Below are 17,960 nucleotides of genomic sequence, written 5' to 3' on the forward strand. Positions count from 1 at the left end.
CCTGTTGCTTAACTTTCGAAATATTCACGCTAAAATATTGCAGATGAGCCAAGCTAACACAGAGCGCACTCATTTCACACGCGCTCGGATGAGCGGGTGTTAAATTGCCCCCCCCCCCCCTGCAAAGGTTTTTCCAGAATCATTTCCGAACGGCGCGGCGTAGCGGCGCTACACTTTGCATATGTGTAGATAATTGAATAGAAAATGTTTTGATGTAAAAATTAGTTGTACACTGTAAAGTCGCTCACTGTGCCAGGCCAAAATCAGGCCGCGGCTGGCAGTGAAGCGCAATTTTAAGGAATCGTTCAATGTAATACAACAGCGGAATGTTTGACGAAGCCATGCATATCCGAGATAGTTTCTTAGGCACTAAACCAATTAAATTTAAAATTACAGCCACTTCCATTGACCTAGGGTTAGGTATGAAGGTGAGAACGAGGTCAAAATTATCTTCTTTTTTTACTCCAGGGCTTGGTTTCTCATGGTAGTTCCTAGCACGCATTTAAAATTTATTAGTGAAAGGGAACGCAACAGACACGTTCCATGGACTTTTTAACACGCACTCGGCGGGGGTCAAATTGACTCCCCCAAAGGTTTTTCCAGGACCGTTTCCGAACGGCGTAGCGTAGCCGCGCCCAATTTTGCATAGCTGTCAGCTGTCGACAGTTGGATAGCGAATCGTTTGGTACCAAAAATCTAGATGTATCTTCTAAGGTCGCTGACCCATGGCAGGTCAAAGTCAGGCTACGGTTTCAGCGAAGTCAATCTCTAGTGAATCGTTCAATCTGATGCAACAACGGAGCGTCAGGCGACACCACACATCTCTGGGAGGCTTTCTTAGACAACACAGATATTGAATGAACAAATCACGTTGACCAAAGGTCAAGTATGAACGTCAGACCAACGGCAAAACCAATCTGTTTTATTACTCTAGGTCTTGCTGTATGGGATAGTTTCTGGTGCCCATCTCGAATTTATTGACAGCAGGAACCGCATCATAGTCTGCCATGGACTCTTTCGAGGTCAGAATAGGTCATTGACCTGGAATGACCCAGGTTAATATTTTGTTTTGGGGAACATACTGCCCTGCGCAATCATTCTCGCTTATTCAAGTGCAAAACTCAGAGCGGTCTTGTACGATTTTGGTCAGCATGATCTCGAAAAGGTCAAACAAGGTCACTGACCTTCCATGAGTATGCCACATTTTGCTTAGAAGCAGTTATCTAAGTTCCGGAGGCACTTTGGAGACCAACCTGGAATTTGACCTTGTTTGACCTTAAGTGACCCGAAGATCACGACTTGGGAACCTCAAACTTTGACCCAAGTGAGTTCACATACAGGTCAATGCACGCTGCAAATTTGGTATCTCTAGCTTTCTTAGTTCCCGAGATCTCAGGGGGGAGGTCCAGTTGACCCCCCACCCGAGCGAGGGGTATCCAGCCGGTTACCCGGGCACGTGTTAAGGTTAGCGTAAACTGTTGACCTCAAATGATCTGTGTCAACACTTCGTTTCTAGGACCAAACCGCCTAACGTAACCCCTGACGCTCATTTGAATGGCACTTCAGGAGCAATCTCGTAGAAATGCTGTTACTCGAGCCTTATTAAGGTCAAACAAGGTCACTGGGATTCGTGACATTTTGCTTAAAACAGCTTCATGGCAGTTGCGTGAGGAGGTCTGAGGGCACATGATACACCAATCCGGAGGTTGACCTTGTTTGACCTTATCTGACCCCATGGTGGTGATCTAGGAACCCAAATTAGGATAACTGGGAATCACGTTCAGGTTAATCCAGCCTGTGAATTCGGTATCTCCACCTATCTTAGATTTCGAGACCTCAGGAGATGTCAAATGGACCCCGCTCACCCTCGCGTAGGGTATTCAGCCGGCCACTCGGGCGCATGTGAAACATTGGGGGAGGGGGGGGGGGGGGGGCAGAGCCCTCACAAAATACAACTCGAAACCTATATATCACCTACAGCTTACCATTCACACTGAAGGCAGGTTTGCATGCTGTAAGGCATGCCCACTCCCAGGGATGAATGCGGATCAAATGCAGCCTATTCATCCCTGCATTACCCGTCATTCGATAACTTCCCGTTCCACCATTGCTCTGGAGCGTTATGCAAAACTGAATGGCAGCTGGGTAACTCGGACCCGTTCCGGGACTGTCAATAAATAAATGCACTCGAACAATAGCAACGCTGTCACGTGCATCGTTTTGCCTAACTTCACACGGCAGCGAGGGAGCCCTCCATACCGAGGGGCGGCCACGCGGGAGAAGGCCTGACCGCAGCCGGCGCTTGCCGCAGCACCGCCCCGACTCAGCGACCGCCCCACCAAAGCCGGTACTATAAGCAGTCCATGTGTATTGATCACAACACCTCAGACACTGCGAGTGGGCCGTGCATACAAAAATAAGCTTCGGCCGTCGGGTGCGGGCCCGGTGTCGTGTGGGCGGCGGGCGGGCGGCGGGCGGCACCCGGAGCTGTGCGGCTGCCGGGACCGGACCGGAGGCGGCGGCCGCGCTCGGCCACCCGGCCAGGTGTGAGGCAGGACACGGCAGGACGGGTCAGAACAGGACGGGTCAGGACAGAACAGGACAGAACAGGACGGGCCAGAACAGGACAGAACAGGACAGGAAGAGGTGTGAGGAGATGAAGGGGACACAGATCATAAACAAAGGAAGTGAATAAGAACCAGGGGACGACGGCCAGGAAAGCAGGAGAAATACGAGGCAACATAACTGATCCATAAACAAGGGACAAGGAAGAGTGCGCACAGGAGATGCACACGAGATGCAGACCATGACAGCCGTGAGTGCTGACGGGCGGACGGACAGATATGGAGACCAGACCAGACCAGACCAGACCGGACCAGACCGGACCGGGCCGGACCAGGCGTCGGGGCCGGGGCCGGCAGCTGGAGATGAGCCAGGGGAGCAGCCGCCCTCGCGGTCCGTGCGCCAGCGCTCCGCCAATACACGCACCGACTCGGCGGCCAGTGCCGCCCGGCGGCGCGCGCGGCCAACGGAAAACGCACAGCTAAACATTAATCATCCACAACAAATATCAGAAGAGTTCCAACAAACTACAGATAACGTGGCGACGGGCGGTCGGCGCAGCTCGCGGGCGCGCGCGCGGCGCCGTCTGTAGCCGGGGCTCGTGACACCGCCGGCTGACTAGAACGTACATCTACGTGGAATGTATACAAATAATGAAGCCACATGCATACCGTAAAATAGTTCATCTCAAAACACCGCGCCGCAATTTTGCGAGCGCCAGCCGCGCACGGCCGTGGCAGCGTGCGGCCGGCCGGCGCCCGCGGCCGCGGCCTCTGTTGAACATTGCACAGCGCGACAGCCACCTGTGCCCACCCGCACTCGGCGCGCGCTAGCCCGCTATCACGGCCAATTTGGACGACCCCGACGCCGCCCTCACCAGCATCGCGCGGCGCGCGCGCGCGCTCGCGCACTTACACACACTCCGGCGCGTCGACACACGCGCTCCAACAGACAGGGCACAGGTACCGTGGAGCGCCGCGCACCGACCACAAAACAATGTTCCAGTTGTACCGCTTGCCGCCAGGTGTCCGGACCGGGCTTACTTGGCCTCCGCCTCGTCCTGGTCCATGGGCTCCTCCTGTGTGGGCGAGACGGGACGGGCCGGGGATGACCTGGGGACAGGCACACACGGAGTCGGTCATCGCCTCGGCCAGTGACGCAGAGCTCGAGCCAGCGCGGACGACCGTGCCACGGTCCGGAGACAGATACCAACACGTGCACCTTGCGGGGGACACCAAGGGCGTCTGAACAGGCATCAGAGCATGGGACGACGGCGAGGTGCCGATAGTGAAGCAGTGAACGCGTCCGAGTTAACCACCACACGTCTGGGTCAGCAGAGGCACGGGGTCCCATTTCTTGGGGTGCCCGCCCTTCCTGCCAGGGTGAGCGGCAGGCGACGCTACACAGCGTCCGCAGCTGGCCCGCCGTAACCCCCGACTGGCAGACGAGGCGCGGCGGGCGGCGAACCTGCAGGGCGGCGGCTGTCCGGCGACGGCCGCCTCGTCCGCCTGCTGCTGATGCTGCGGGTGCTGCTGCTGGTGCTGGTGCTGGTGGTGGACGGACAGACCGGCCATGGCCGACAGCGTCTCGGCGTCGCGGTCGTTGAGCGCCTCGGCGTGCGAGAGCGCCACCAGGTGAGCCGTCCGCTTCACGCACGGCCAGTGCGGCACCTGGACACGCCGGCAGCAGGTCAGCTCACACGGTCAGCGCCGGCGCCGACCCACGCGCACGGCCGCATGCACAGCCCGGCATCGCAGACGGCGAGAAGGCGCCGAGCCGAGCGCACAGCGTCCGAGCCGCGGCAGATATGACGGCTGAAGATGTATGGAAGGCGCGAGACTGGTGGTGGTACCAGAATAGTGATGTCAACGACAAGTCGGGAAACACGGCCAGTCACTGCGCGGCTAAGGATGAGCCCCGCGTCGAGGGATGAGGTTGGGCAGGGAAGGAGGAAAGGGCGGCGGGAAGCGGCCACGCCCGCCAAACTACCCAGAAGACCCTAGGACTGAGGAATGGATGTCTGGATGACCCTGGCGCCCAGGGATGGGGATGGGGAGGGAGGGGAGGCGGCGGGAAGCGACCGCGCTCGCTCACCTGTATGGCGATGGTCTTCTGGAGTGTGGCGATGGCCGCCTGGCACGGCTTTCTGCTGAGCTCCTCGTCGCTGATGGGCTGCACCTCATCAGAGAGGAGGGCGCGCATCGTCTGCTCCGTGGCGTCACAGATGGCGCTGATCTCGTACCCGCCCTCCAGCGCCAGCGCCACCTGGCAAACACAGACCCATCAGCCGTCCAGCTCCAGCGCCACCTGGCCAACAGAGCCGTCAGGCCTCCAACGCCAGCGCCATCTGGCCAATACTGAGCCGTAAGTCCTCCAGCTCCAGCGCCACCTGGCTAACACAGAGCCACAAGCTCTCAATCTCCAGCGCCACCTGGCAAACACGGAGTTGTCTGGCAGCCGAATGCCAGCCCCAGTCCAACGCTATCTACCCGACAGCCGCACACTCATGAGCGGGTCAACGGGTTATAGCAGGTTATAACGGCACGACTATAATCTAAGCAGGCTGGTCGTGCCGCGGCGGCCTAATAAACTCAGGAGGGCGGTGCACTGTTGTCCAATTGATTCCCACATCTCCACAGTTAGGTTCTTCCGAACTTAATGCTCGAAGTCTCCAGCCTTCCCAGCACACGTCTTGCCGTGGTAACAACACTGCACATTTCCCAAGTATGCAACGCTTTTCCGTCAACAGACAATGTTCAACGGCTGAGACATGGCTAACATCCTTATCCTACTGACCGATTTATCTACCCCTATCCCAACAACTTTGTCATCCAATCTGCATATCAACGAGATGTCCAGGGAACCTCCCTGACATTCTACATGGCGCCAGGCGGGGCGGGGCGGGGCGGGGCGCGGCGGGGCGGGCCGGTCACCCCCGTCCCCTGCTGACCTTGCCGTTGGCCAGCGTCATCAGCTGGCGTGTCATCCAGGCGAAGCAGGCGGCCGACACCTGGTAGCCGCCGAGCGGCGAGGGGTGCCCGCGCGCCGCGTCAAACCCGCTCGACACGAGCAGCAGGTCCGGCTGGAAGTCCTGCGGCAGAGGACGCGGCCCTGAGTACTGTGTACTGGCGGCGGCAGCGACGCGGCACCAGACGGAGCAGCGCGGCGGCCCGGTACTGGCGGTGGCAGCGACGCGGCACCGGCCAGAGCAGCGCGGCGGGCCGGCTGCACCGCCGCCGACCGGCGCACGGCGGCGGCGCGTCCGCACAGGCCGACAGCGACGGCGACCACCACAGCCAGGCCGAGGGGACGGCGCGTCGCTATCTCACGGCAAGGGGAGTCCACCGCTGGACGTGGACTCGGCGGCGACGCCGTTGCCTAGCGGCGGCCATCCGACCACATTCTCAGGAGGGCCACCGGGCGGCGTGGTGGCGTACTCACCCTGGCGATGGGCATCACAACGGTGCGGAAAGCGGCCAGGTACTCGGCGTCGCCCATGGGCGGGTTGCAGCCGCCCGACCAGGCCACGTTCACGTTGAAGCCCATGCCGTCCTCGACGCCACACTGTCCGACACAAGAGTACTGTCAGGTCACGGCGGGGCACGGTCAGGTCACGGCGAGGCACTGCCAGGTCGAGGCGGAGGCACTGCCAGGTCACGGCCGGGGCGTGGCCAGGTCACAACGGGGGCACGGTCAGGCCGCGGCCAGCGCAGGGTCAGGTGACGGACCGCGGCGACACCACACACGACGGCCACGAGCGCTGGCTGCCGGCTCGAGACGACACGGCGCGTGGCCGCTCCGGCGGGCAAGCACCGGGATGACGAGCCCTCTATCTACGCTGGCCAACACCCGGCACACCTCCTGGCAACCCAGCGGGCCACAGGGGGCACCAGCCACGGCGCGGCACCGGTCAGCCGGCCGGCCGGCCGTCAGCCGTGTCGGCGAGCCGAGTGCCGACCCCGTGCGGGCAGCGGCCGGCGCGGCGGCGGGCTCACCTCTACAGGAGCGCCGGTGCCCGGGAAAAAGTTGCCGTCGTCGTGGCGGTGCAGCGAGAGGTAGAGCACGTGCGAGCTGTCGTAGAAGAGCTGCTGCGTGCCGTTGCCGTGGTGCACGTCCCAGTCGACGATCATGATCTTCTCGACGCTGAGCCGCAGACGCAGCAGCCGGGCGGCGATGGCCACCGAGTTGAAGAAGCAGAAGCCCATGGCCTGCTGGCGCTCGGCGTGGTGGCCCGGCGGTCGCACCAGGGCCAGGCCGTTCTTCACGGCGCCGGTCGCCACTGGCGGCGCACAAGCGGTCACGTCAGGGCACCGCTCCCGACCACGCACATCCTCAGCGGCGAGCAGAGCACCCTCACTCCGATCGGCCCGCTCCCCAGTCATGGAGCGGAGCCTGTCTAGTGTGAGGCTCGCGCTCCGCAGACACACTCCGATAGGCCCGCTCCCCAGTCATGGAGCGGAGCCTGTCTAGCATGAGGCTCGCGCTCCGCAGACACACTCCGATCGGCCCGCTCCCCAGTCATGGAGCGGAGCCTGCCTAGCATGAGGCTCGCGCTCCGCAGACACATCCGATCGGCCCGCTCCCCAGTCATGGAGCAGAGCCTATCTAGTGTGAGGCTCGCGCTCCGCAGACACGCTCCGATCAGCCCGCTCCCCAGTCATGGAGCAGAGTCTGTTTAGTGTGAAGCTCGCGTTCCGCAGACACACTCCACGCCTTGGGAATGTCATAGAGAGCGGAGGCTAATAGTGCGGAGGATGAGGCACAAAACTATAACACACAGCATCGCGCGACAATAGACGGGTCGTATGTACCACCCCATGCTGGACTGCGTCAGCCGTTATGGCTGCTCAGCGCCACGCCGGCATAACCTTTGGTCCTAGGTGATGCCGGCCTATATAGCTCTGTGGTTTTGGTAAAAAATAATGAATGTCTGCCGCATCCGCCTGTGTCGGATGATGACGTCTGCAGCGTGTGGCAGAGAACGAGCCGACAGAAGAGAACGTCTTCCATACGGCCCTTCCTGTTTCTATACGTCCACTCGCCTATTGCCCGTTTTGTGTCCGAACATAATGAGCTCCGCATTCAGCTGCCAAACAATACGACCGAGCCCAGCCCTGTGACTCAGCTGGGACGAACTGCACACAAGAAACGTTCACACAGGCGACGACAGCAAGGCCGCTGCTGCGCCTTCCCCGGCTGACACCAGCACGGCTGAGGCAGCGACGGCGGGCGCCGCTCAGCAAACGCCGCTGGCGACCGGGGACCGTCGGCGAGACGGCGCCGCCGGGGCCGCGGCCTCGTCTCGCCGGGTCACAGGGCACTGACCCTTGAACGCCAGCTCGCTGACGCAGCCGGCGGCCATGCACGCCGCGCTGCTCGTGTGCAGCTCGTTCCAGGTGGTGTCCAGGTCGACGCCGATGCCGCCGCACGGCATCTTGACGAACGAGCGGATCGGCAGCTCGCCCAGCTTGCCCAGGTCCAGCTTCTGCCGGTTCAGCGGGTTCGTGCCTGGCGGGCGCGCGGGCGCGGTACGGGTCACGCTTCGGAAGCGTTGTTTCTCCCAGCCGCGGTTCACTTTGCGTGCAGGTTATGTGGGATTTCAGCAGATGGAACGCTGTTTTAAAATAGCGTGCGCGGCACGGGTCGATAAAGAACATTTGAGACCATATTCTCAGAAGCTCCCACCGCGAACAAATGTTGGGAGTAGAAGGAGAATCTCACGAAAATGATATTGTCCAGGGGGCTTAGATTGCTAACTTGAGCGCCGTACTGCAATTGACATTCACGCTTACGTAAGCTTTGCCACGAAAAGTACACGGTAGGCTATTACTTCCTAAAAATCATTGTTGAACACCTGCATCACAATTTGTTAGTAATTATCAGCTGGCAACGGTTCACCGGCGAGCAAGCAGACGCCGTGGTCCAGTGGACGTAGCTCTGTCTCCGCTCCACACTACACCATTTCGCCGGCGGCCTCTGGCGCAGACGGTCGGGCAGCCGGTCCGTACCGAAGAAGATGGTGTGCGCCTCGCTGTGGCAGGTCTGGATCTCCTCCAGCGTGGCCTTGCGCGAGCGGATGCGGTCGCAGCGCTGCGTGAGGCCCGTCTCCTGCAGCCGACTCCAGATGAACTGCAGGCGCGCGCTGTGCTCCGGGTGGTTGGAGCTGTCGCCGCACACGCACTGGTGCTTCAGCATGAGCGGGTCGTAGACCAGGCCGGTGCCGCAGCCCTGCCGGCAGCAAACGGCACCGTCAGACGCCGCAGACCTAGAGGAGCAGCGGACACCGGACGCGGCCCGATGGGGGCCGGCGCGGCCATCTGCCGGGGTCGGCCGTCTGTTCTCAGCAAGCGCCAGCAAGGCATCATGGGGTCAGGACGGACGGGCTTCGTGTCACAGATAGCACACAGGTCGGCACCGAGACGACACAGCCCCTACACCTCCTCACAAGGGCCAACACCACATTATTGGGTACCATACCAGATGGATCAGAAGGTGACCTTGCAGGTTACGAGAACATAACGCTGCCAAAACTGGAGCACCGCGAAAGCTGCCATGGAAATACAAAATATCCGAGGAGCCTCAATCTAAGTTTTGTCGCATAAAACGCGGTGACTCTCACTCACCATAACAGACCCACGTAAAATTTGTACCTCCCGCACTATCCTACGTGCAGTGCAAGATTTGTCTTACCCTAAACCCAGTTAGATGAAATGCATCTGAATAAAAAAAATAGTAGCACGATCGACAACACCGAAGCATCATGTGCGTGCCGCACCACAGCTGGCGGCGCGGCAGCACTGCGCTGCACGAGGCATACCTGTTTGCTGACGTAGGTGATGTGCGGGTCGCGGGAGGCGCTGGCGGCGCTCGGGTTCAGCGTCACCAGGGGCGAGGAGAAGGCGCGCGCCAGCGGCCGAATGGAATGGTGAGAACGCGCGCACGGCGGCGGACCTGGCGGCAGAGGCGTGCCCGTCACGGCCAAGCGGCCAGCGTGGGCGGCCTGATCCACACAGCGCTGGCCACGGCGCTGACAGGAGAGCGCGGAAGCGGCGCCGGCGAGAGATGGAAACACTCAGTCACAAGGCGAAGTGAACGGCCAGCCTAATGTCCCACACGAGCGGACGGCGCCCGACACGGCCCTGCCGCGTCGCGCGATGGACAGCCGGCGCCTCTCCGCAGAGCGCACCGCACTCACGCCGCCGCGTCGCGTCGGCGCGCACCACGTTGGTAACGTTGGTGACGTACGCCACCAGGTGGCAGGCAGCGGGCGCTGCCAGGTGGCGGCGGCGGGCGCGCGCCCGGCCGCGTCGCGGGCCGCAGCGGTAGTGGGTCGCCCGGCACCGGCGCGGTCTGGCGCTGGGGCCGGGCAGCGCGGCGCGCAGCAGCTCCAGCGGCGCACCGACCAGCAGCCGCAGCAGGCCCTCGAGCAGCGCGGCGGCCGAGTGGAACAGCGCCGGCCGGCCGGCGGCCGCCGCCAGCCAGCCGGACAGCGGCTCCGGCCGCTCGTCACAGGCGGGGACGGCCATGCCCCCGAGCTCTGTGCTCCCACTGAGATCACGGGCCGGGCCCGGCTACGGCACGAACGTCTCGGTGCTAAAGGACGGCAGATTTGTGGCGTTGTTCGCGCCGCGGTAACACAAAGGAACACACAATTTGCTAGAAAGGAGAACAAACAAAAAAGATAACTACTATTTCGGCCAGCTTTATGCACCACTTCAGGAGTTCATCACCCAATCATCTGTTCGGCACGTGCTATACTTGTTGGTGGCACGTCTGGTGGAATAGTAAAATGTATAGCGAGACAACGATTAAGAAAACGAAAGAGAATGAATAAAAAACCGTCATTGTATCCCCGCAACTAAAATATTCCATTCTTCGTTTGCCTTCGGATGACAAAATTATAGGTTCACGCACAAAAATAAGCTTACAAAACCGAACACGTTTAGTGACACAACACTGCATTTTCGTCTATGGATCTCGCAAGTGATCGAACAATTATCGACAAACTGGACTATTCTCATCGAACATACAATACCCAAGTATCGTAGGTGCGACGTGGCACAACTATAATTTCCTGTTACATACGATTCACGCCAAAAAATGGCGTCTTTTTATGAAAACTGAGGCGAGCTGCGGCCCGCGCTCCTAACGCATTCAGCACATTTCTTGTGGCATGTTTTTGCTTTTGTTCTTACGCTGGGGTGCTATTGCAAAGTCTTGGCTGTAATCTGGCCCGATGGAAGACGGCTAAAACCCATCATTCATTCTTATAGCGCTTATGCCCATTACCGCGGAAGACCAGCAGCAAAATCGATGCAAGGTCTGCCCGGTACACGTGATCCCACAGCCGTTGGATCCCGCCTGGAACCACGACTCTAACTCGTCCTACTGCGTGCGAACCGGAACACCTGCTGGGCCGGCCGATCCTTCCAAGCGCAGGCGCCACCGTGACATCATTCTACGCAGTGTCACAAAAAGCCGCCGGAAACCAGCTGAATGAAAAACCCGCTGGGCTTATTAAGCAAGTTACACGGCGCGGAAACATAAAGGCATCATCAGATTAGGAACGTCACAGTCCTCACATCAGGCAGCCAACCTGTTGAACAAAGTTAGCCCGGTGAACAGCCTAACAGGAAGTCTGCAACACCCGTGCTTGAAGGGCATTCGTTCACGTGAGTAAACATTGTGCCCATCAAACGTACCGCGCACAAGTTAAGATGAAAACGTATTGCATTATAAACACGTGGGTCTGGTGTCAGCACTGCCCCGGCCGGGGCACGTGGAGGCCCTGCTGTTTGAGAGGGCGGCCGCCAGGTGGTGGCCAAAACCGCGGGCCGCAGCCGGCATGCCAGGTGATGATGATGGTGATGATTTGGGGTTTTAGGGCGCATCGACTGCTGTAGGTCATGCAACGCCCATTCCGGCATGCCAGGACCATTCGACAATAACTGTGAGGCACTGACGTTCCGCTCGCTGTCGGCTTAGGGGCTGATCTCTGCCGGCTTGGGTGCTGGTCTCTGCCGGCTTGCGTGCTGGTATGTTAACTTGGGTGCTGATCTCTGCCGGCTTGCGTGCTGGTCTCTGCCGGCTTGCATGCTGGTTTGTCAGCTTGGGTGCTGGTCTCTGCCGGCTTGCGTGCTGGTCTGTCAGCTTGGGTGCTGGTCTCTACCGGCTTGCGTGCTGGTCTGGCTTGGGTGCTGGTCTGTCGGCTTTGGCGCTGGTCTGTCGGCTTGGGTGCTGGCCTGTAGGCTTGGGTGCCGATCTGTCGGCTTGGGTGCTGGCCTCTGTCAGTCTGGGTGCTAGCCTCTGGGTGCTGTGTTTTGACCGGAAGAGGCACAGGCATACTGTGGCCAGCGCCGTGCGCCCATATGCCCGGAGCTGGCACGTCAAAATCAGGGTCAGCTTGTCCCGCTGGTCTCGGCGAACGCGGTCCAGCTCGGGTGCACGTGGACTGTTGTTGTTAGCCCACCAAATATGTTCGTTGGAACCGTGCTGACGAAACGCCTTGTTTCTCCGCTGCCTCACCGCACTTATCATGTGACCTGGTAAACCATTTTCTCCGTGGTTCAGCAGGGCTGTAGACCAGTCTAGCACATTATGCAAGCCTTGCCACCGGCTGGGCAGAGTGAAGGTTTCAGTTCCAAGCTTACCACGATCTTCAGCGTGTCAGGTCATTCGCACGGGAGGTCTGGCAGTCACTGACCAGACGACCGAGCCAGCACGACAAGCGTCGAAAGTTTAACGCGATGCAGTCGGGTCACTGCTGACAATGGGCCCGCTCGCTCGTTGAGGCCTCCCCCTCCCCCCCCCCCCCTTCAACCCACTCAACCCACCCTTTTCCCCTAGAAATGAAGGTGAGCTCGGTCCGGAAAGTGGCCTAAAACAATTTTCGTCACACTTCTCTCCCCTCGTAAAATACAAGCTCGGCTAAGTTGAGATCTTAAAGCTTGCGATTTAAGGCTTTCCGGTCACACTATTTACTTGTCGCGACATGAACCCCAACATGGAGAAACCTTTCGGCCAATCAAATCCAGCATTGGCGCACGCCTTGGAAACGCATCCCATCGCCGCCCCACCCTCCCACAGTTTCGACACATTTACCTCCGAAAGCTTATCCACCGTGATGAAGCACGCAGCGCTATCGACCAGCATTCGTGGAATGGACGTATGCAATAGCAGCCTCTAGCATTATCGGATGCAACAACATGATGTAACTCCCTTCCTGGAATACAATAACGCCTGCCTTCAATGCAGTCTGCTCAGACTCCCCCGAATCATTTATGCGCCTCACTTGACCCGGTATCGACCCCGGAGCACTTCCGGTCCGACCCAGCCAACGCAAACAACAACGCGAACAGAAGAATGCGCCCGGGCCCCAGGCATGTGTTATGGTATCGCGTAAGCCACATCCGCCCAGCCATGACACAGGCCCTCGTGACCGTCCACCTAACCCATACACACAGCCGGGGGGACCGACACTCGTGCCGCCGCGACATTGAGACCGTTCAGGGTGCCCGGCTGGCGTGTGCTACTCCCCTCCCCCCCTCACCCCCACCCACCCAGCCGTCACCATCGAAGGACGGCCCCGACCTTAAGCCTCCCGCCATCGCACGGCCGGGCGCAGGCATCAATCTCCGCTCGGCCGGTACCTTGGATTAATTAATCCGGACATCGATTCCCCGGGATCAATACGGAAGGCGCGCCACACATGTCGACGGCGGCGGGTCGAAGCGACGCTACAGCCCGGGCGCCAATCAATAAGGTACGTGCGAACGCTCGCCAGCGGCCGGTCACGTCACTCGACCGACACACGCCGCCGGAGGTGCGAGGCCGTGTCTCTGTCGTTATTAGCCGGCCCAGCCTTGTCTCTGGGGGCCAGACGGCCTTTGCGGGACGTCATCACGACTGCTGCGAATGGAGGCGGCAATCTCGCACAGCCAGGAGCGGAAACCGAGCAATCGACGGGGTCCATCACACACGGAGCGGATCGAGCGCCTAGTGAGCGTTGAGACAGCGGCGCGGGGACGGCCCGCTGCACGCCCGGCAACCGAGCCAGCGAGACCGGAACGGACGTGCGATCCGGCCCAGCGGACAAGCGACTTCCAAGGGCCGCCCAGACGACAGCGAAACTGACACAATCACTTTGAGACTGACAGTTTTAAAACTGACAAAGCATGGCAAGCAAACTGAAACTGACGACATAACATGGCATGAGCGACGAGCCTGCCGTCAGGCCACGGTCACTGCCGCGGCGGCCGGGGCCGAGCCGAGGTCTCCCAGGCGCGGCCGGGGCGTCGGACGGCTGGACCCGCGGACGCCGGGAATATCCCAATGTTTGGCGGGAGGCCTACCTGGAAAACGTGGCCGGCCTGGTTCCAGAGATCATGACCAATGCTAGCGGCGGGGCAGATTCCGAGAAGCCCGACATATCCGAGAACCGGAGCCAGGGACCCCTCCCGCGGCTAAGATCCCGCCTGACAGCCGGCCCTGCTCGCCACGTGCGCCGAGGCCCGCTGAGGGGCGACTTCGACAGCCCTGGTGGCACACAACCAAGGCAGCACTCGCGGGCGCGCCTCATTCACAGAAACGGCCATTGGCTGCCGAGCGCTCCTGCCAATCAACAGCCACATGCTGTTGGCCGCGAAGACGCCCCGAGCGCACGAACAAGGCGCTTCCGGGTCTCCACCAACGCCGCCAGCGAGGCGCTGACGTCCCCGCAACGACATCCGCTGGCGAAGGGGCGGAGCCGCCGATAGCGGCGGCGCCGTCGCTCGGCACGCGGACACAGGCGGCGAGCCGACACCCGCTCACAGCTGGGCGACGGCTGAGCGCGCCGGTGGCACCGCGCCGCGCGTCAATGCACCTCCCAGCGCCCGGCGGCGCCCACACGTACCGTCCTTGTAGGCTGACCGGGAGCTGAAGTTCAGCTGGGGCTGCAGCTCCTCCCGCACCTCGGTCAGATCGATCACCTGGCGAAGCGTCACAGCGTCAGGACGCACGGTCGGGGCGCGGGCGCGCGCGGCGCAGAACGCCATGCCCTAACGTGGTACAGCGCGACAGCGTCACTTCGCGCTGTACCGGTGCGACAGAGCATGCATGCAGACACGATACGGAACGGGCGGTCGGGATGTCTGGAGTTCCCTTGTGGGAATGCAGGACTGCAATACATATGGAGCGAAATTACAACGGGCGGGCAAGACGCAAGGTGCAGGCGCTCAATACCGCCACAATGCACATTACGGGCGACCACGTGTAAGGATATATGTGCGTTGTCGCAAAAACATACGGTTACATTACACACATGAAACAGCGCCGTCAACTCGTTCCAGTGCCTGCTGTGCAGATACTCCAGAGGCGGAGACGCACCATACGTCCGCGTCCGCAGCCATCACCACAACCCGCTGAAGCCTGCCTGCTTGTCGTTTACTGAGCTCCGGTTGTTTGCAGTGTAAGTTGTTCCAGAGCATTTAAAGCGAACGGCGTCGTAATCACGGTCGTAACCATAAATTTAAAATATCCCGGTTCTCTTGTTTACACACTGGTTACATCAGCTTGGCCAGGTTAAAAATAGCGTTATTCTGAAGGGACACTGAGCCCATTGCATCATTAATGTGCCTGGTTGTACCAGGCTGTGTGGTATGTGTATGTGACAACATGTAATCACGATGGCAGCAAGACGGGTCGCTGCACAGGCCGCCGCTGCCCGAGTCGCCGCGATCGTCCTCGCGCTCCGCTGGCGACCGTCCCCGCTTGTCGGGCAGCGCCGGGCAGGGTGTGCATACGAGTCAGGCCGGGTGACGGGGCCGTGGGCGCCGCACACCTCTGCCGCCACAGCTCGCGCCCGGCGGCCGGTAAGCAGCTGCTGCACCACCAGCTGTGACCGCCGGTCAGCAGCTGCTGCACCATCGGCTGTCACCACCGATGGCCAGCCGCCGGCCCATCACCACCGCAGGGTCTACAACCCGCTTCGACGAGAGCTAGACGCGGGGGCAGCGGGAGCGGCTCACCTCAGCTGGTGTACCGCCAGCTGTCACCACGGATGGCCAGCCGCCGGCCCATCACCACCGCAGGGTCTACAGCCCGCTTCGACGAGAGCTCGACGCGGGGGCAGCGGGAGCGGCTCACCTCAGCTGGTGTACCGCCAGCTGTGACCGCCGATGGCCAGCCGCCGGCCCACCACCACCGCAGGGTCTACAGCCCGCTTCGACGAGAGCTCGACGCGGGGGCAGCGGGAGCGGCTCACCTCAGCTGGTGTACCGCCAGCTGTGACCACCGATGGCCAGCCGCCGGCCCACCACCACCGCAGGGTCTACAGCCCGCTTCGACGAGAGCTCGACGCGGGGGCAGCGGGAGTGGCTCACCTCCGCGTCCTTGGACTCCTGCATCTCGCGCGCCACGGCCGCCTCCGTCTCCTCCTCCACGTTCTCCACGTGGTTCTTGCTGCCGGCCCGGGTCAGCACAGTCTGGCGGATGTGCTGCAACAGACGGGGCGCGGGTCAGGCGCGGCGCGCCGGGCGCAGGCGACACACACCGGCTGTCCAGACTGCGAAGGGCCGACTCCGACAGTGCGGCCGCCTGGCTGCTCACCGCCAGTCCTGCCGAGGCGAGGCTGCTCCTCCCGCCCGTGGAGGTCGCCCCCCGGCGACGCCCCATGACAGCCTAGAGGTCTGGCGCAGTGACGGTCGGTCGGACAGCGCTCCGCCGTCCCGAGCGGGCAGAGCTTCAGCGATCGTGTGCGGGTAGTGGGGAGTGGACGCCTTATAAGCGGCCTGATGCCGGAAGGGCACACAGCATGACGTGTGCACAGACCAATCAGCGATCGAGGATCGCTGATGCAACTTGTGGGCCGCTGCAATCTTGAGACGAGCATGAGCCTGTAGCCGCTTTACGGTCAAGCAAGGTCACAACCGGCCGAGTGGTTACGGCAGTTGGCTCCAAATCGAGAGGTCTGGGGTTCAGTTCCCGTCGTGCGAAACTTTTGCAGGTCCCGGTTTGCAACAGGGCGTCAAAAGCCAATGACAATGGAAGCCACTGACTAATGTGGAGACATAACCACCCAACAGCACCGCTGAAGCTTGGGCTCTGGTGCCCACCGCCCCGTGGCCTGTCGCACCTGCTTCAGCAGGTTGTGCTGGTGCTGCTGCTCGTATAGCCGGCGCTCCTTGACCAGCTGGTCGTACTGCTGCTGGGTGAGGCTGGCCTGCTGGAGCAGCGGGTGGCCGAGCGGCAGCGGCGCCGACTGGGTGCGGCTCAGCGGCCGGCCCTGGATGGTGCGGCCCAGTCGCGCCTGCGCCGCCTGACGCACACAGGGCCACGTCGGTCAAGCACCGCATCAGCACCGCGTGCGAGCACACGCGCCCGACAGACCGTCGGCCAAGAGCAAACAGACAGCGCCAGCCGCCACGGCGCCACACACGAACGCACGTACCGCCCCAGAGGCCGTGTGGAGGGCCGCCTACGCTGCCGCGTCCGATCCTCCAAAGGTCCCCCGCAACACCCGGCGGGGATCGTCCCTCACCAGGGCACCCCCGTCTAACCCCCCCCCCCTCCCCACAATGATCCTCGGGAGGTCCCGTTTCCTTTCACCGCCGGGCGGGGACCGCTCTCACCTGGGCACCCCGTCTGACCCCCTCCCCACACTGATCCTCGGGAAGTCCCGCTTCTCTTCATCGCCAGGCGGGGACCGCCCTCACCTGGGCACCCTCGTCTGACCCCCCCCCCCCCCCCCCCCGGTGATCCTCCAGAGGTCCCGCCTCCCTACACCGCCGGGCGAAGATCGCTCCACACCTGGGCATCCTCGTCCTGCCCCCCCCCCCACACTGATCCTTCCGAGAACCACCCCCTGTATCGCCGGGTGGGGACCGCCCCTCACCTGGGCACCCCGTCTGCCCCCCCCCCCTCACACTGATCCTCCAGAGGTCCCGCCACCCCCCCCCCCCCTCCCGCCGGGCGGGGATCACCTCTCACCTGGGTACCCTCGTCTCGCCCCATAATAAACACTGATCCTCCAGAGGTCCCGTCCCCCCCCCCGCCCCGCAACGCCGGGCAGGGACCGACCCTCACCTGGGCGCACGTGACACCGTGCGACGGGTAAAAGCCGCTGATGAGCGGGTTGGAGGTGCGCGATACCTGCTCCAGCGTCTCCATCTGCTTGCGGATGTAGGCGGGGGACGTGGGCGGCGCGCACTCGCTGTCTATCACTGCAACAGCGGAGGTCCAGCCTCAGAGCGTGCAGGCGGCGCAACCGGCAGACCCCGGCTCGAGACCGGCCTCAAGCTGGTGGCCCCAGCTCGAGACACGCCTCGGACTGGTGACTCCGGCTCGAGGCACACCTCGGGCTTGGGATCCCGGCTCGAGACACGCCTCGGGCTGGGGACCCCGGCTCGAGACAAGCCTCG

The 17,960-nt window shown here is 61.6% G+C and overlaps 1 protein-coding gene across 1 annotated transcript in view; it reads right to left on the bottom strand.

Moving 5' to 3' along the window:
- Positions 1-2,351: 2,351 nt before the first annotated feature.
- The window catches only part of LOC119096683 (histone deacetylase 4), a 37,108-nt gene continuing 21,499 nt past the window's right edge, over positions 2,352-17,960 (bottom strand). Inside the window, exons 11-23 of the mRNA XM_037219576.1 lie at positions 17,626-17,762; positions 16,676-16,858; positions 15,924-16,037; positions 14,456-14,531; positions 9,380-9,513; positions 8,571-8,790; positions 7,888-8,070; positions 6,558-6,841; positions 6,004-6,126; positions 5,513-5,653; positions 4,657-4,827; positions 4,030-4,232; positions 2,352-3,674 (exon numbers count right to left, since the gene is read on the bottom strand). Coding sequence (XP_037075471.1) covers positions 3,602-3,674; positions 4,030-4,232; positions 4,657-4,827; positions 5,513-5,653; positions 6,004-6,126; positions 6,558-6,841; positions 7,888-8,070; positions 8,571-8,790; positions 9,380-9,513; positions 14,456-14,531; positions 15,924-16,037; positions 16,676-16,858; positions 17,626-17,762 — 2,042 coding nt within the window. The 3' untranslated portion in view covers positions 2,352-3,601. The remainder of the gene's footprint in view (positions 3,675-4,029; positions 4,233-4,656; positions 4,828-5,512; positions 5,654-6,003; positions 6,127-6,557; positions 6,842-7,887; positions 8,071-8,570; positions 8,791-9,379; positions 9,514-14,455; positions 14,532-15,923; positions 16,038-16,675; positions 16,859-17,625; positions 17,763-17,960) is intronic.

The sequence above is a fragment of the Pollicipes pollicipes genome, unplaced genomic scaffold (assembly GCF_011947565.3).
Source record: "Pollicipes pollicipes isolate AB1234 unplaced genomic scaffold, Ppol_2.1 Scaffold_4295;HRSCAF=5057_pilon_pilon_pilon, whole genome shotgun sequence".
Taxonomy (NCBI): Eukaryota; Metazoa; Arthropoda; class Thecostraca; order Pollicipedomorpha; family Pollicipedidae; genus Pollicipes; species Pollicipes pollicipes.